Source organism: Schistocerca americana, chromosome 10 (assembly GCF_021461395.2).
Source record: "Schistocerca americana isolate TAMUIC-IGC-003095 chromosome 10, iqSchAmer2.1, whole genome shotgun sequence".
In the NCBI taxonomy this organism is placed as follows: domain Eukaryota; kingdom Metazoa; phylum Arthropoda; class Insecta; order Orthoptera; family Acrididae; genus Schistocerca; species Schistocerca americana.
Window position 1 is genome coordinate 202,461,919 of NC_060128.1, and position 18,809 is coordinate 202,480,727.

Consider the following 18,809-nt stretch of genomic DNA (forward strand, 5'->3'; position numbering starts at 1 on the left):
TCGATGTCTTCCTTTAATCTGACCTACTGCGGATCCCAAACATTCGAGAACAGATCGCACTAGCGTCCTATATGCGATCTCTTTTACAGATGAACCACACCTCCCTAAAATTCACCCAGTAAATCGTCTTCCCTACTACAATCCTGAGGTTCGTTCCATTTCGTATCGCTTTGTAGCGTTACGCCCAGATATTTAAACGATGTGACTGTGTCAAGCAGGACACCACTAACACTGTACTCGAACGTTACAGGTTAGTTTTTTCTACTCACTTGCATTAACTTACATTTTTCTACGTTTAGAGCTAGCTACCATTCATCACACTAACTAGAAATTTTGTCTAAATCGTTTTGTGTCATCTTACAGTCACCCATCTTGGACACCTTACCGCGAACCGTAGCGTTTTCAGCAAATAATCGCACACTGCTACACACCCTGTCTGCCAAACACCCTCGTCTCTGATGAACGCTCGCCGTCGAACAACATACACGGTACTATTACCAAAGAAATCTTCGAGCCACTCACCTATTTCGTATGCTCGTACCTTCGTTAACAATCTGCAATTTTCGGAAATCTATAAATATGGAATCTGTACTCTAACAAAACTGAGCGGCCGTTCTACATACACCGTCACGTTCTTCGCACAAGGATTGTAACAATGAGACGAGAGAGATTAGAGATCCACGCAGAGTACAGTGGCTCCTCCCTCCTCAGAATGCGAATGCCAGGCCAGTGTATAGACAATCGTCCGCCGCCCAATGTACGGTGAGAGACGCGCCTCTCTCGAGCTCACACTTCAGTGAGGACCTTTCAGCAGTAACCTGCACTCCTAAAAATGATGGCGTGTTTCCAAAAATACATTGGCTTATGAAATAAGCTATTGTCAAGGTAGTAGGCGAATTTTTGTTGGATTTCCTGTATTGTCTAATATTGCTTCAAACGAACTACATTCTCATAGAACAGCACAGTGAACTTTATAAATTCCTTCACCGAAATGAAAAAAAGCCACCTAATGTTGTCTGACGGAGGGTACTTCTGTTACAACAAACTGATCCAGCCCTTCATTGGCAACCTCGCGAGTGGCGCGTGGGAAGAGTGATTGTCAGTAAGCCTCCGAATCAGCTCTCATTTCTCGAATTTTCTCCACCTGGTCATTTCGCGAGACGTGTATGAGAGGAAGTAAAAGCTGTCCCACTCTTCCCGGAAAGTACTCACTCGAAATTTCTACAGCAAACTTCTCCGTGATGCACAACGCATCTCTTGCAGCGTCTGTCCCTGGAGTTGGTTGAGTATCTCTGCAACGCTCTCGCGCCGGCTAAACGATCCCGTGCCGCAACGCGCCGCTATTCGTTGGATCTTCTCTATCTCTTCTGTCAGTCCTATCTGCAGAGGGTCGCGGAACAATACTCAAGAATCCGTCGAACAAGTACACGGTAAGCCACTTCCTTCGTGGATGACTTACACTTGCTTCAGATTATTGCTCTTAACCTCAGTCTGCCATCTGATTTTCCTACTATTTGTTTTATGTGGTCATTTCTCTTAAGGTCTCTTTTGATATAGTTACTCGTAGATATTTTACGATGAGATTTCCAGCAAATTGTCATCAATAGTGTAGTCGTGGTAGTGGATTTCTTTTCCTATGTAAGAGCAATATTTCACAATCCTCTGCAAGGTCAATCTGCAAATCCTGTGTCTCCTGGCGTTCTTATTTTCTTGTAGACAACTGCATCATCTGCAAACAGTCTTAAAAAGCTTCCGACGCTTTCTACATACATTGTAAACAGTGAGGACCCTCGCACACTTGCTTGAGGTACTCCCGAGGATACCTTTACATCTGTCGATTTCCATCCGTTAAAAGTGACGTGTTGAGTTCTGTCTGCAAGGAAGTCTTGGTTCCAGTCGCAAATCTGCTCCGATACTCGATAAGAACGCATTTTCTCGCTAAACGGCTGTGCGGGACGGTGTCAAATGCCTTCTTAAACGGCGTCAGCCTGAGCACCGTTCTCTACGGCGCTGTGGATCTCATGGACGAACATCTCTGTTTGCGGAATCCATGTTGATTTTTATAGAAGAGATTTTCGTTTTCCAAATACCTGATAACAAATGAGCACAAAACATGTTCCATAATTCTACACCAGACTGAAAGATATAGGTCTATAATTACGAGCATCTGTCCTACAATCCTTCTTGAAAACGGGAATGACGTGCGCTTTTTTCCAGTTGCTAGGTACCTTTCGTTGCTCCAGCGATTTAAGATTAACGGCTGCTAAAAGGGGAAAAAGTAATTTCGCATAATCTTGTAGAATCTTATGCGTCAATCATTCTGGTCCAGATGCCTTTCCACTACCGTGTTACGATCTTCCGCGGCGAAACAATGGCGGATACCGAATTCAGCACTGTGGCCTTTTCCCTGTTATATCTCGTTTCGGTGACAGTATGGTCACTGAGAATAGATTATTTTGAACAGAACCGGAGGAAGTGACTTACAAGGCGCTTGTTCGACCCTTTCTTAAGTATTGCTCGTCTGTCTGGGATCCTTAGTAGTTAGGACTGATAGAAAAGATGCGGAAGATCCAACGAAGAGCGGCGCGTTTCGTCGCGGGGTCGTTTATTCGCGAGAGAGCGTTACACAGATGCTCAACAAACTCCAGTGGCACGCGGTACGATAGAGCCGTCGTGCATCATGGAGAGGTTTAGTACTGAAATTTCGAGAAAACACTTTCCGGGTAGAGTCGGACACTATATTAGTTGCTCCGAAATACATCGCACGAAATGACCACGATGGTAAGATTCGAGAAATTATAGGTAATACAGAGGGTTACCGACAATCATTCTTCCCACGTGTCATTCGCGAGTGGAACAGGGATCAGTTAGTGGTAGCAGAAATACCCTCCGCCACACACTGTTAGGTGGTTGCGGAATATGACGTAGACGTAGAATTGAGAGAGAATCGTCCAGCGCCTGTAGATACGCCTCTCTTTCGAGCTCACATCTCAATGAGGGCCTTTTAATAACCAACTGCAGTCCTAGCAATGAAGGTGCGTTTCCAGACGTACACTGGCTTGCGAGATAAGCTGGTGTCAGATACATCATGAAAGCCATCCCGTGCCAGCTAATTTGCGGGAATCGCGCGGCCTTTGTGTAGACGTTGTCTGGTGGTGGCACGGGCACTCGCTGCTGTACCGCGTTCCAGACGTGGACCAGGACGCCGTTATTTGTCCTGCCTTATCAGTGTACAGGGCGTCCCAGGGGCAGTGGACAGGAGCCGTTATTCGGAGCAAAAGTTGTTTATTGAGCGTGGGCTCTAAAGGCCGTACCGTAAGAGCTATGAGCAGTTCTCCATCTTTAGAAGTGTGAAACAGATCTCTTCTGCTGTAACGTCTTTGGTTTCCGTATTTTGGGAACAGATAGTACGGACCAGTGTAGTAAACGTGGGCACTACAGCTCATAGCTTAAGAGCTACAGCCGCTGGATCACAGGGTCCCAGTTTCGATTCCCGGCCGGGATGGGGATTTTCTCTGCCCGGGGACTGGGTGTTTGTGTTGTCCTGATCGTTTCGTCATCATCATCATTCGTGGCCATATTGAACTACGTATAAAATTGGAGAATGAAAAGAATTGGGACTTTGTACCGGCGCTGATGACCGCGCAGTTGAGCGCCCCACGAACCAAACATAATTAAGAACTACGAGCACCTATTCGGTAGAAGAGATTTGTTTTACAGTACCGGTGATGAAGAAGTGCTCACAGCACTTAGGCATGCGCTTTAGAGCCCACGTTTATTGGACATCTTTGCTCCGAACGTTCGTTGCTGTCGTATCGCTGAATTCCGCTGACTCCTCCTCGGATACACCGTACACGTCGCAGACTGCTGTGCGCTCTTTTGGACGGTTCTCAACGATATCCTATCAAACTAAAAGTCAACGATCTCTCGCCTCTCGATTGAATTAGGCCAGAAACGTAGCAAGGGACGGGCTTTTTAGACACGAAAAAACGAGTACCTCAACTTGACAAACTGGCGTAGAAATGCACATTTCGAACGGAAAAATCTAAAACTGTCCGCTCCGCTCCCTTTCATTAGATTTTCATGCTGACACATAAAGAACATTTGTAACCGATCGCTGGATGAACATCTGCCGATATGTGTTATATTTCATTAACTGTTCATAATATCGAAACACCCGTTGTAAAGGAGGAAAGTAATTTAAGAGTAATTTAAACCGTTATATCTCTAAAAGTACAAGATGTACTAAAATAAGTTTTACGTATATTTGGAGATGATGAATTATATTTCAATCGTGTTGAAGAAGATGTGCTTAGTTGACAGTCAGAGTTGGGGTAAAACGATCTCCAAGTCTGACTAGTTTTTTGGGGTCGCACTTCGAGAAGCGACCGATCTTGTCGCGTAACAATTTATTTCTGAGCGTAGATTATACTGGCTAAGGTAAGGGACGATGCCTCAGTGTGGGCTGTCGGTATCGGAGCGACCCTTCTGGCGCCTGAGTTCCTGCCAGAGCATTCGGGCTAGTGTGGTGTGGTGAGGTGAGGTGCGCGGTGGGCGCATTCCGCCGCACGCGGGACGGGAATAGCGCGGGGTAGACGCAGCCGCCAGCCGCTGCCTGCTTTTGGCCGGCCGGCCGGCCAGCTAGCTCATTGACGGCTGCGCCTGCCACCCTGTGCCAGCGGCTGCTCGCCAAAGCTCGGCCGGCCTCGTCGTAACGACCTCTCCATTTCACTCGGCACCGACGTCTCCCAAGGACGGCCTTCTAACTCTTTCTCACAAGCTGTCAGTATACCACGCAACTGGGATGGCACACTGCCGTCGCTTTAAATTTTGTCATCTCTAGCATTCTGTACCTCAACAGTAAAAAAGGAGCCCTTATAGGATCACTTCCTTGTCCGTCTGACGTCTGTCCGACTATTGAGATCCCTTTTCGTCAGGAACGAATAGACGTGTCGAACTGAAATTTATGTCACGTACTAAAGTCTACAGCTCCTCGGCAGTGTAAAAATTTAAGCCTCTGAGCCAATACAATCGAAAGATATCGAAATTTCTTGGTGCTCGCAAACTCAGTCGTCGAAAATGATAGGGTGCTTCCTACTGACCTAGAATCGCAAAATTTGGCAAGAAGCGAGGGTGCACAATACAAGTAAAGGAAAACGCCAAAACTGTTAATTTGTAATTATATCGCACAATTCATTTGTCATATTTCTTTGCCATTACGAAGCTACATTACATTCGTAAGCTGTGAAAAGTCTCAGCAACTAATCTGGGGTTTCTGATCTGGTTGACAGTAATAGGTAAAGTGATCCATAAGAGAGGCCTGCGTACGTAATTTACAAATATTTCGTGCTAACTGGCTGAGCTACTTTGAAACAGAGTCGTCTGCCGCTGTGGAAACGGTGCTCCTAACACCTAGCGGTGATAAGCGAAGGGCAGGCCGCCACACTGCCGCGCTGGCAGTCTGTGCCTAACGACTGGCACGGCATCTGTAATGTTTCAGAGCAAAGTAGTATCGGTAACTCGCGCAAGGCCGCACTTCCATTGTTCGGGATGAGGTCCGATGTCCCCGCAACAACAGCCTTATCGCCGGCTGTGCCGTTTTCTTCTCTGGAGACTTCCGTCAAATTTTACGAGAAATAATAGCAGAAATGAGAGCAGATGAAGTCAACATATGTAACTGCCAGTTAGCATACCGTGTTAATAAAACTCCAAAATTAATAAAATAAATGAAAGTTGCAACAGCAAATCCAAAATTACACAATAAATTTAGACTTAAAACATTCTCGAAATTCTTGGAAATTTCGGGACCGATATCTTCGCAGTATCAATATCGAAAACAGGCAAAAATCGTCTAATTCTCGATTCCCAGGATGGATGAACTATAATAAGTTAACTTTTACGGAATCCCGGGCACGCGAATCTTACGGGCACTTAATCCGGAATGTTTATGCTCGAAGTTACTGCAGTTCAGTAACTGGCGTGGAATTTTGTCTACAGTGAGGGTTGCAATATGCTGTGATGTGAAGAAACGGAAAATTCATTTCAGTGTTTTAGTTGATTGATTTTTTTACTATTTTTGTTAAGGTCTAAATGAAAGGCAATACCTAGAATCGAGTCGTTTAATTTACTGTTAGCCGAGCGGTCTAAGGCGCTGCAGTCATGGACTGTGCGGCTGATCCCGGCGGAGGTTCGAGTCCTTCTTCGGGCATGGGTGTGTGTGTTTGTCCTTAGGATAATTTAGGTTAAATAGTGTGTAAGCTTAGGGACTGACCACATCAGCAGTTAAGTCCCATAAGATTTCACAAACATTTAAAATTTACTGTTAATCCATCTTATTCACAAAAGACTCCACATCGTTTGCAGAATTTCTTCGTGCGCGACCGGCAAACTGCAGGAAGTTCGATCACAGTCAGCTGTTGTGACCCCAAGACACAGAAGCCGTTCCAGACAAGGTCGAAGACGGGGGCACGGCACGTCTTTCGGCGGGACTGCAGCCGAGCAGACGCCAAACCTGTGCACGGGAGGCGAAACGAGGGTTTATTCGCGCGGGTCGAACCTTCATGGCATTCAGCTGTTTTGTGGCTTTCGGATCAACTCGGAACACCAAAAGTGTCTCGCTAAGGAAGCATTTCGAAGGAAATGGTGACTCGTCTGTTTGGTTGCACTGAACGTGTCACGGCCATTGCTTTAGAGGCTCGAAGAACTGTTAACTCTGAATAGTAAACAACAATCCGTTTGTGACAAATCGTCGATGAATCCAGAAGAAAACAGGCGAAAATATCGCACCGTTCTTCATCGTGCCAATGACACCTTTCGCATAGCGCGTGGAAACATCGATTATTTGAAGAAGAAGAAGCGGAACTAATGTCTTATTGTCGCAACTCACATTATTTATCACCTAGAGAGTATTTTTATCGTCTTACGTCGAACAACAGTTTCACGGACAGTGATTTTACTCACATCAGGAAACTCTCGAATATAATCGAAACCATATTTTTTGAGCGACCTATGTCGGACTGGAAAAAATGTTTCCACAATTGTTTCAAACACACGTGCAGAAAGTGTTTCAAATTTTAAAACCGGGTATTTTGAGAAACAGTGAAATGAAAAGACCGCGTGGCATTATATTCTGCGGCAGGCGACACCTCAGGATGCTGGGCCGCCCGATGCAACTCTTTCTTTCTGCTTGAAGCCACTTCGTCGACCTGCTCGTCTTTACGATGAAGACGAGATAATTAAGGCAATACAAGCAGCCAGTACCCGAGCCAAGAAAATCCCCGACCCGTTCGTTATCGAGCCCAGGAACCCGGGTTGTAAAGGCAGCGACGCGAGCCACCAGCCCGCGGGCTGCGGGCCGCGAAGCAGGGAAACGGTTTGAAGCAACAGAAAGGCAAGTTTCGTACGATAGTTTGCCAGCAGTTTGTGCGTGCCTGCCTCCTCGCAGAGCGGCGGTCGGTAGACCGGGCCGTGGCAAGAACCAAATGGTTCAAATGGCTCTGAGCACTGTGGGACTTAACATCTATGGTCATCAGTCCCCTAGAACTTAGAACTACTTAAACCTAACTAACCTAAGGACAGCACACAACACCCAGTCATCACGAGGCAGAGAAAATCCCTGACTCCGCCGGGAATCGAACCCTGGAACCCGGGCGCGGGAAACGAGAACGCTACCGCACGACCAAGAGCTGCGGACTGGCAAGAACCGACCGGTTAAAACCGATACCGGTATTTTAGTTCTGAATAGCCTGTATTTCTGGGTATTTGTTTGGTCTCGGTTGTAACAGGTGTTTTTCTTTTTTACCAATAACCGGGTAAAATAACCGAAGCAGCAATTAGCTTAGCAACAGTGCTAAAAGTGTTCGTTTCTTATAATCCCTTATTTAAAGAACGAGTAGTTCTTATTCGTAAAATTTGCATTGCTTTAAATCATTGTATTATCATAGAAAATGAGAAAAGCTATCAGTGCTATTTTTCAAACACATGACATAAGAATTAGTAGAGCATTGCTGAGACAATAATGTACCTCCTACCATGTGGCGTGGCCTCTTACATGCTGTGTGTGTACGTGCAGTTTGCAGGACTTGCTCCATCTGGTTTACGAGGTAGTTTCTCACTGTCGTCGTCGGACATCATTCGTATTACAGAATGGTACTATCACTAGTCTGGAAGTATTTCACGAAATGTGATATCAGTGAAGTACATCTGCTTTAAAAGATTAAAAACGAGAGGAGCCACTACAAACTTGTTACATAATACAGGAAAAAAACTTAAAGAGTTCCTTCATAGTTTACAATAAAAATAGAAAGCAACGGACCTGCTGCCTCTGGCTATGTAACATGCCTTTACCTCCTTGTAGCCTTAGAAAACGGACAAATTACCACGAAAAATAGAGTTCCTCAGGCTGAGTTTTCACCCTTCAGCACTGAATATTCGTAACGCCTAAATAGTGGTATGATCCCCCATTACAACATGATTTTTGAGCAGAGTTTCAAAAAATTACAATCACCAGAAGAGTACCGGTGATTTTTTGTAGCAGTAATCCACTTACCACTTGACGGACTAAGTTTTCTTTTATTTGCCTGTTTCATTAAATATCTTGATTCTGTGTAACTTGAAACTGAGGGAATCAAAGTTTTTCGATCTTCGTTCGATTTCTCCGTTTATTGCAGGAAATAAAAGGAATAAGAAACTGAAAATCGGTAATTTCAGAAAACGGTTGTTTTCGGCAGTTTTAACAGTTCGGTTAAACTGGCGTTGTAAAAAACCGGAGACACACACACACATCGAGTACTGAGCTTCGTCTCACAGACAGTAGACGCCGACACTCCAACGGTCTCACTAGGTCCAGGGACGGGCTCGAGTGGCACACGTTGTTCAGCTTGATTCTACCACACCCGCTACTACAGTATACTTCGCCGACCACGAAACCTATCCACTGCCCTGCTCTTTACCAATGCACTGTGCAGATACTCAGCAAGTACGATTGTGTGTTTGGGTGCTAGAGTAAACGCGCGACCGGCCAAAAGTTCGGTACTGGTTACTAACTGTAATTTCTCTTTTTCTGTTCACAGACGGACCTGAGCGCCAGGGATATTGAACGTAAGTACCGCACAGTGTCCATCAGGGTAGGAGCAGCACGAGCCTTCCAGCTGTCCAGAGCTTTTTCAGTAGACCTAGTGCAGCGTGGAACGTAACAACAAAGCGACTGACAGTCGAGTAGGGAAACCTGTGGGGCCGTCTCTGGCTCGCAGCTTCGAGGAGGCGACGCGAGGCTCCGGCGGCAGCAGCAGCAGCTGGCAGCTGTTCCGAGTACGCCCACACCTCCCCCGTCAGCGTGCAGAACTGAGTTCGCTTTCTAGGATCGTAGCTGTCGTATTACTTCCCTAAGCAGTTTCACAGTTAGCCTCGCACACTCCGCAAAACAAACATACCTTACTGAGAAACAAAGCATACAACAGCCCGTCTCAACAGCCGGCTAACCTGTGCCACCGTCCACCCTCCCACTCCAGCTCGACTGGCAGGGGCAACAAAAATTCCATTACCAGTATTTGGGATAATTATTGACCGAAATCTGAAAATTAAATTGCTCCCCTAACCTACCCATTAAGAGGTATATCCTTACAGTAAATAAACAAACGCCGTCTGGATGACTTCTTTTCACAAATTGCACTTGTCGGCTCCAGACCTGAAGGTGATGTACCACGCAGACTGAAACCGGTAGTCAGTAATAAAAGAAGTCATCCGAACGATGCTTGTTTATTTATTATACCAAAAGAAATCACGGTTTCCTACGAAACGGCGTTAAGCGTTTCCGTTTGAGAGCGTTCCTGTAGCGTATACGTAAAGTAGCGCGATTCCTGTGTGGGTATGTGAGCAGCACCGACATGTAACCGACGAATCAGTGTGGCATCCGTGTCTCTCCGACGTGCGTTCCGTAAATGCAGAAACGTGAACTACGGCGACGCTATTACCAAGTCACTCAGAAGTTACTCCAGCTCGAGCACCCGCCGTATAGTGCTGAACTCTCCCAGTGCGATTATCACGCCTTCGTTCCATTAAAAATGCCTCGAAGGGTCGACGACTCCTGTCGGACGAGGCTGTGCAGCAGGCAGTTGCGAACTTCTTCACGCAGCAGGACTCAGTGTTCTACCAAACGGGTATCTTCAACCTGGTGCATCGGTGCGATGGTTGGCTCAATAATAACGCCAATTTTCCCTGGTTGGCACACCGATTCTCATTATGCGGCCTTCCAACGGAAACTTTTTATCGCAACTTACACATTCGGTGAAAGTTTAGCATCAGGAACGATTTTTAATTTCTTACTACTAACTCACACTTTGAAGACCATATCCGCATATACCACTGCAGGTACCACCAAAATTATATCATTCTAAACACGTGGCTCACGAGATATCGTATCATCATAAACATTTAGATGCGTGGAAAGTCAGCTTTTGCTTAAAATGAAGTGGAAATTTCTCAGATTACAGTCGTCGAGAGATTGATAATGAGAACACACTGCAACTTCCAACAAAGGTTAAACCAAATTTCGAAACTTTTCTGAACTTTTTCTCATTTATGTGCTTAGTATTCAGTCTTTTGAAGCTGTTTTAAAAGTGGGAGCTGAATTCTTTGAAGAGTCAGGGGTGCTGGGTTTACTGGCTGTGTCACAGACGGCAATTGTCGGCAGCTGATTGATAACCGAGAGCCGAGGTAACAGAGCGATGCACACGACACAAGGCGTCACCAAACTCGAGCCCTGCAACTGTGCCAGTTCTCCCGTGAACAACTAGTGGTCTTTTGAGAAGCGTCAGAGTTCACCGCCAAGAGCGCAGAACAAATACTTGTCTATTACGAGCAGTTACAGTCTTCAGACACTCGTCAGGTACCTTGTATTCCAAAAGAGAGAATACACGAACTCCATTTCACATTTCATGAATTATCAAAAAGTTCAAATAGCTCTAAGCACTATGGGACTTAACATCTGAGGTCATCAGTCCCCTAAACTTAGAACTACTTAAACCTAACTAACCTAAGGACATCACCACACGTCCATGCCCGAGGCAGGATTCGAACCTGCGACCGTAGCAGCCGCGTAGTTCCGGACTGAAGCGCCTAGAACAGCTCGGCCACCACGGCCGAACATGTAGTATCATCAGGTATCCTATATACCAAAGAAGATAATACACGAAATTCATTTGATATTTCATGTTCATCTCCCTCGGTATACAGGATAGTCTGAAAACCGAAACTGCTTGTAACAGAGAAGTATTTATCATCAGCTCTTGACGGTGAAGTATATATTTTAAAAATATTTGCGAGCTGTGGTGCATCACCTTGAGAAACCCAGCTGTCACTCACTTTGTCACTCAGGTCCAGGCGTGGAGCACCGCTGTGGCTGGCAGTGCCCGCGCCGCGCCGCGCCGCGTCCCCGCCGCCTACTGGTGCACCTGCCAACCCGCCTGTGCTCTCCGCACCGTGTTACCCCGAGCGTGCGTGCGACGGTCCAGTTGACGGCTGCTTTGCGAAAATACCCATTGAAATGACGTTATAGTCGCCATATTTTTTACGACGTACGTTGTTTGTTGGCCAAAGCAGACGAGTAGTATCGCAAATTTCTCTTTATCCAAATTATGCAACCAGAAAGCATTGTATTCCGTTTCCTGGAAACGAGCGAAATACTCGTTGACCATGAGCCCAAATGAAAAATTGCAGTACTTGTTGTTAAAACTCGTTCTATGATGTAAAGAATTTTCCTGACACAAGCACCGCATAAGGGAATCGGTGTTTAGTTAAGACCCATAGGAAGACGTTTTTGATTCGTGCGAAGAATTCTTTGAAGTGTTAAACACTTCTCGCTCGACTCTTGAGCATTAGTCCTGCGGTGACGATTCGTGTTCAACAGGCGGGCCGACTGGAAGAGTCTTTCGCTTCTCACGGGTTTGTTTCGCACACAGGTTTGTTTCGTTCAAAGATTTGTTTCGTTAGCGTGGGAGCACCATGGAAACTCTCAGCGAGCTGTTGTTACAGACGTCAGAGCAAGGGCTCTGCGCCCCATGGCATGGGTTACTCCTAAAACCAGGCGTAGGGTAGCGAAGTACTGCCTGCATCGGCGCCCCGAGTTAAAGCGTGGGGCAGTGGGTGCTTCTTGCCATAACCTGTATTAAACTGTTCCACGCAAAGAAGATGTTTGCGAAGAATAGGTGTTTCTAAGAACATGCACCGGCTGCTATTATTCATTTTCCCTATGAAAGAAATACACTAAAGCAGAATTGATGGAAAAAAAATACAGCTCTGCTTTTCTCTTTTAAGTTGACTTTTCCGAACTACACGAATATTACATTTAAAACCCCTGCCAACAATGGAAGTATATATCTACAACTATATTCCACAAGCTATGATACGGTCTGTGGTGGAGGATATTATAATTTTCCTCCTTTTCTCCCGCCATCGTCATTTCGTGAGACGGATTTGGAAAGGGAGTAACATGTTGGTTGACTCTTGCTGAAACACAAGTTCCGCCCTAAAATGTCAACGCACTACAAAGGGAACATTGTCACAATGCTCTCAAAAGAACAATTTCCTTTTTGCGAAACTGTTCGAGGCTGTAAGCACACCTCTGTGTGGCAGCAAACGCTTATATGCGATGTTCTGCTATTTCTCGCAACTGAACTTGCTGCAGATGGTGGTCTATGCTAGAAATTGGCTGATTCTGCACGCGTCGGTGATAAAGCTTTTTGACATTGTCGACTTGAACGCGCTGTTTGGAATTCTCAGGATAGCAGGATAAAGTACAGGGAGCGAAAGGGTGTTTACAACTTGCACAGAAGTCAGGCCGAGTCCAAGGGCATGAGCGGGACCCAGCAGTTGACGAGCGGATGAGATGTGGTTAAATAATATCCCTTATGTTATTCAGTCTGTACAGTAAACAAAACGAGCAGGAAACTAAAAATGTGACTGAAGTCACGGAGAAGAAATGAAAACTTGCCGAAGACATCGTAATTCGGTTAGAAGTGGCAAAGGAGTCGGAAGATCAGTTCAGCACAATGGATAGTGTCTCGAAATAAAGTTATAAGATGAACATCAAAAAAGGCCGAAGTAGAGGGTAGGTAAAATGCACACTGGCAAAAGCGAGAAAAATCACTTCTGAGGAAGAGAAATTTATTGACATCGAGTAAAAATTTAGGTGTTAGGGTGTCTTTTCTGAAGTGATATGAAGGAAAAAGCTATCTCGGTTGCCGTGTTAAATTTTTTTATTGTCTCCCAATAGTCTTTCCTGAAGGTATTTGTCTGGTGTGTCGCCTCTTATGGAAGCGAGACACTGACGACAGGCGGTTCAGAGAACAAAAAAATATAAGCTTTCGGATTGTGATGATATAGTTCACAACTGAAAGCAAGGGGAAACTACAGCCGCAATTTTTCGCGAGGGCATGCAGCTTTACTGTATGGTTAAATGATCCTGTCCACTTGGGTAAAATATTCCGGAGGTAAAATAATTCGGAACTCCGGGCGGGGACTACTCAGGAGGACGTTGTTATCAGGAGAAAGAAAACTGGCGTTCTACGGATCGGAGCGTGGAATGTCAAATCCCTTAATCGGGCAGGTAGGTTAGAAAATTTAAAAAGGGAAATGGATAGGTTAAAGTTATATATAGTGGGAATTAGTGAAGTTCGGTGGCAGGAGGAACAAGACATTTGGTCAGGTGATTACAGGGTTATAAATACAAAATCAAATAGAGGTAATGCAGGAGTAGGTTTAATAATGAATAAAAAAATAGGAGTGAGGGTTAGCTACTACAAACAGTATAGTGAACGCATTATTTTGGCTAAGATAGACACGAAGCCCATGCCTACCACAGTAGTATCAGTTTATACACCAATTACCTACGCAGATAACGAAGAGATTGATGAAATGTATGATGAGATAAAAGAAATTATTCAGATTATGAATGGAGATGCAAATTTAATAGTCATGGGAGACTGGAATTCGATAGTAGGAAAAGGAAGAGAAGGAAACGTAGTGGGTGAATATGGAATGGGGATAAGAAATGAAAGAGGAAGCCGCCTGGTAGAATTTTGCACAGAGCATAACTTAATCATAGCTAACACTTGGTTCAACAATCATGAAAGAAGGTTGTATACATGGAAGAGGCCTGGAGATACTGGACGGTTTCAGATAGATTATATAGTGGTAAGACAGAGATTAAGGAACCAGGTTTTAAATTTTAAGGCATTTCCTGGCGCATATGTGGACTCTGACCACAATCTATTGGTTGCCAACTGTGGACTAAAACTGAAGAAATTGCAAAAAGGTGGGAATTTAAGGAGATGGGACCTGGATAAACTCACTAAACCAGAAGTTGTTCAGAGTTTCAGGGAGAGCATAAGGGAACAATTGACAGGAATGAGGGGAAAGAAATACAGCAGAAGAAGAATGGGTAGCTTTGAGAGATGAAATAGTGAAGGCAGCAGAGGATCAAGTAGGTAAAAAGACGAGGGATAGTAGAAATCCTTGGGTAACAGAAGAAATATTGAATTTAATTGATGAAAGGAGAAAATATAAAAATACAGTAAATGAAGGAGGCAAAAAGGAATACAAACGTCTCAAAAATGAGACACAAAGTGCAAAATGGCTAAGCAGGGACGGCTAGGGGACAAATTTAACGATGTAGATGCTTATCTCACTAGGGGTAACATAGATACTGCCTACAGGAAAATTAAAGAGACCTTTGGAGAAAAAATAAACACTTGTATGAATATCAAGAGCTCAGATGGAAACCCAGTTCTAAGCAAAGAAGGGAAAGCAGAAAGGTGAAAGTAGTATGTAGAGGGTCTATACAAGGGCGATGTACTTGGGGGCAATATTATGGAAATGGAAGAGGATGTATATGAAGATGAAATGGGAGATATGATACTGCATGAAGAGTTTGACAGAGCACTGAAAGACCTGAGGCGAAACAAGGCCCTGGGAGTAGACAACATTCCATTAGAACTACTGAAAGCCTTGGGAGAGTCAGCCCTGACAAAATTCTACCATCTGGTAAGCAAGATGTATGAGACAGGGGAAATACCTTCAGACTTCAAGAAGTTATATAATAATTCCAATCCCAAAGAAAGCAGGTTTTCACAGATGTGAAAATTACAGAACTATCAGTTTATTAAGTCACAGCTGCAAAATACTAACGCGAATTCTTTACAGACGGATGGAAAAACTGGTAGAAACCGACCTCGGGGAAGATCAGTTTGGATTCCCTAGAAATATTGGAATACGTGAGGTAATACTGACCCTACGACTTATCTTATAAGAAAGATTAAGAAAATGCAAACCTGCGTTTCTAGCTTTTGTAGACTTAGAGAAAGCTTTTGACAATGTTGACTGGAATACTCTCTTTCGAATTCTGAAGGTGGTAGGGGTCAAATACAGTGAGCCAAAGGCTATTTACAGTTTGTAAGGAAACTAGATGGTAGTTATAAGAGTCGAGGGGCATGAATAGAAAGCAGTGGTTTGGAAGGGAGTGAGACAGGGTTGTAGCCTCTCCCCGATGTTATTCAAAAATGGTTCAAATGGCTCTGAGCACTATGGGACTTAACATCTATGGTCATCAGTCCCCTAGAACTTAGAACTACTTCAAGCTAACTAACCTAAGGAGAGCACACAACACCCAGCCATCACGAGGCAGAGAAAATCCCTGACCCCGCCGGGAATCTAACCCGGGAACCCGGGCGTGGGAAGCGAGAACGCTACCGCACGACCACGAGATGCGGGCTCGATGTTATTCAATCTGTATATTGAGCAAGTAGTAAAGGAAACAAAAGAAAAATTCGGAGTGGGAATTAAAATCCATGGAGAAGAAATAAAAACTTCGAGATTCGCCAGTGACATTGTAATTTTGTCAGCGACAGCAAAGGACCTGGAAGATCAGTTGAACGGAATGGACATTGTCTTGAAAGGAGGATATAAGATGAACATCAACAAAAGCAAAACGAGGATAATGGAATGTGATCGAGTTACCTCAGGTGATGCTGAGGGAATTAGATTAGGAAATGAGACACTTAAAGTAGTAAAGGAGTTTTGCTATTTGGGGAGCAAAATAGCTGATTATGGTCAAAGTAGAGAGGATATAAAATGTAGACTGGCAATGGCAAGGAAAGCGTTTCTGAAGAACAGAAATTTGTTTACCTCGAGTATAGATTTAAGTGCTAGGAAGTCGTTCCTGAAAGTATTTGTATTGGGTGTAGTCACGTGTGGAAGTGAAACATGGATGATAAATAGTTTAGACAAGAAGAGAATAGAAGCTTTCGAAATGTGGTACTACAGAAGAATGCTGAAGATTAGATGGGTAGATCACATAACTAATGAGGAGGTATTGAATAGGATTGGGGAGAAGAGGAGTTTGTGGCACAACTTGACTAGAAGAAGGGATCGGTTGGTAGGACATGTTTTGAGGTATCAAGGGATCGCCAATTTAGTGCTGGAGGGCAGCGTGGAGGGTAAAAATCGTAGAGAGAGACCAAGTGAGAAATACAGCAGATTCAGAAGGATGTAGGATGCAGTAGGTACTGGGAAATGAAGCAGCTTGCACAGGATAGAGTAGCATGGAGAGCTGCATCAAATCAGTCTTCGGACTGAAGACCACAACAACAACAACAACAACGTTTGACACCTGAAGATTAGATAGATGGATCGGACAATCGGTCAACACGGACCGTCTTGTATCCGTTACTAGAAAATACACTTGTGACACAACTTGTCTAAAACAAGTTATCGGTTGAAAAAGGGACAAATCCTACACAACGAGGAATTGGTAATGGAAAGAAGCGTGGGAAAAAGGAAATTGGTGGGCGAGGCCGAGGAAGCAGGCCGAGATGGATGCAGGCTGCATTAGCTGTGCACAGGTGGTGAGACTCGCACAGTGCTGCGTCGTCGGGCCAATCTGCGGACTGAACACCGCCACAGCAACGACACTAAAAGCCATCTCACGTTCCGTTTGACCGTATCAGCGCTTTGTAAGTCGTTGTCGATACGTACTGGTGCCTCTGCGAGGTTTGCTCGTGCAGGTGGAGCACTGACTGCGTCCTTTACGCGACCACACACTGAAATATCGCGCGAGTCCTGGTAGTTTGAGTGTGAGGCCCACTGCAGGGGTGACGCAGTGTACTGCCCAAGATTCCTCGAGCGATGAGTTGGAAACGGGATGTTCAATAGTGCACGAAGATTAAGGTGGAGCTACCCGGAGAATTATCCTGTTCCTACACGGAGAAGGTGGAGCTACCCGGAGAATTATCCTGTTCCTACACGGAGAACGCATTGTCTGTCCACAGCTGCAGCGTTACACAGTTTTCCAGCTTCTCGTGTTACTGTGTGTTCTGCCACGTGCATAAAGGGGTCGATAAGTGTAACAGAGAGACGCCACGAAACGCACCAGCTTTCAATGAGTAAAGGAAAGGCTGTGCGATAAAGCAGGGACTCTCGGCGTCTCGATATCGATCTTAGGCGAGGCTGGACTCAGATTGGAGAGAATACGGTTCGAATCCCATCCAGGTACACATATTTAGGTTTTCCATTCTCTTCACAAATCGTTTAAGTCCTACGTCGTACAAATGTCGATATCATTCTTATAACACGCTTCGTATTATGAAACTACTATCCCTGCTGTTTCAGTTCCCCAAGAAACTGACTTCGTAACTCATTACCGAATGGAAATGTCCAAAGTAGTTCGTTCCTTTTTAAATCACCTACAGCAGTATTCTCGCGTAATGCAAACGTAGCTGAACCGAGCTACTTCATTAATTTTTGGCAGTAGATTTTCCAGTTGAGGTTGTCACTTTCCACTTGTTTCTCATAGTTGAAGAAACTTATTTTTATAGCTTGTGGTATTCCTTGAGAAACGTACCGAGGATTGACGGCGAGTCTCGTTTCTCGCGAAAGCGACGACCCGTGCGTCGAGTGGGCGGGGCGGCGGAATTCCGCGCGGCCTCGCGGCCCCCCGCCACGCCGCAGAGCAGAGCAGCTCTCGCGGCCAGGAATAGCGGCCGCCTTATAAGCCTCGCCGCTATTCCCGGCGCGACGCCGTGACGCAGGCGGCGCTGCCGACGCCGACGTCGACGCGCCATGGCCCGGCCCGGCGCGCCGCTTCTACTGTTACAGCAGCGCCGGCGCCAGCGAGGCCGTCTCTCCTCGCCCCAATTCCAGCAATCGCTTTCCTAAAGCGGAGGCAGCTGACGTTGACGTTAGTGATGGAAAAAACCGACCGGTTAAAATCGCCGCCGCTATTTTAGTTCCGAATAACAGGTATTTTTTGGTCTCGGTTATAACAAGTGTTTTTTTTTTATTTTTCCTTGATAACCGGGTAAAACACCGAAATACCAATTAGGCATGGCAAGTGCGCTAAATTTTTTCGTTTTTTTTAAAAAAAGGGTAATTTTTATTCGTAAAACACATTTTTTTGAAAAATTGCGGTATTGTAGTAAATGCGGAAAGCGACCAGTGCTATTTTAATAACAATGCCGACAGAAACGAGGGTATCACTGGTAAACCATTACTGAGACAGAATTGTCCCTGTTGCTGTGTCCTGACTTAAGGTACGCGTGGACGTGCAGCGTGCGAGACTTGTCCCCACCGGGTCTGTACTGTAGTTCCTCGTTGTCGTCGGACACATGTTGTATTGCAGAATGACAACGACTCTAAACTGGAAACACTTTTACGAAGTGACTTTGCGATGGAAGATTAAAGTTTTGTCTGCCATTTATATCGAGTAATAAAAGAGCAAATAAATTATAGCGAGAGCAATAAATTGAAAACCTAGCAAT

At 45.1% G+C, this 18,809-nt stretch overlaps 1 protein-coding gene across 2 annotated transcripts in view; it reads left to right on the plus strand.

Moving 5' to 3' along the window:
• The window catches only part of LOC124552581 (myosin light chain 1), a 68,168-nt gene that overhangs the window by 19,862 nt on the left and 29,497 nt on the right, over window positions 1-18,809 (plus strand). For both annotated transcript variants that reach the window (XR_006967935.1, XM_047126902.1), the window contains exon 2: window positions 9,072-9,099. Coding sequence is in view for 1 of the 2 variants with exons in the window: in XM_047126902.1 (XP_046982858.1) it covers window positions 9,072-9,099 (28 nt within the window). In the remaining variant the exon portion in view is untranslated. The remainder of the gene's footprint in view (window positions 1-9,071; window positions 9,100-18,809) is intronic.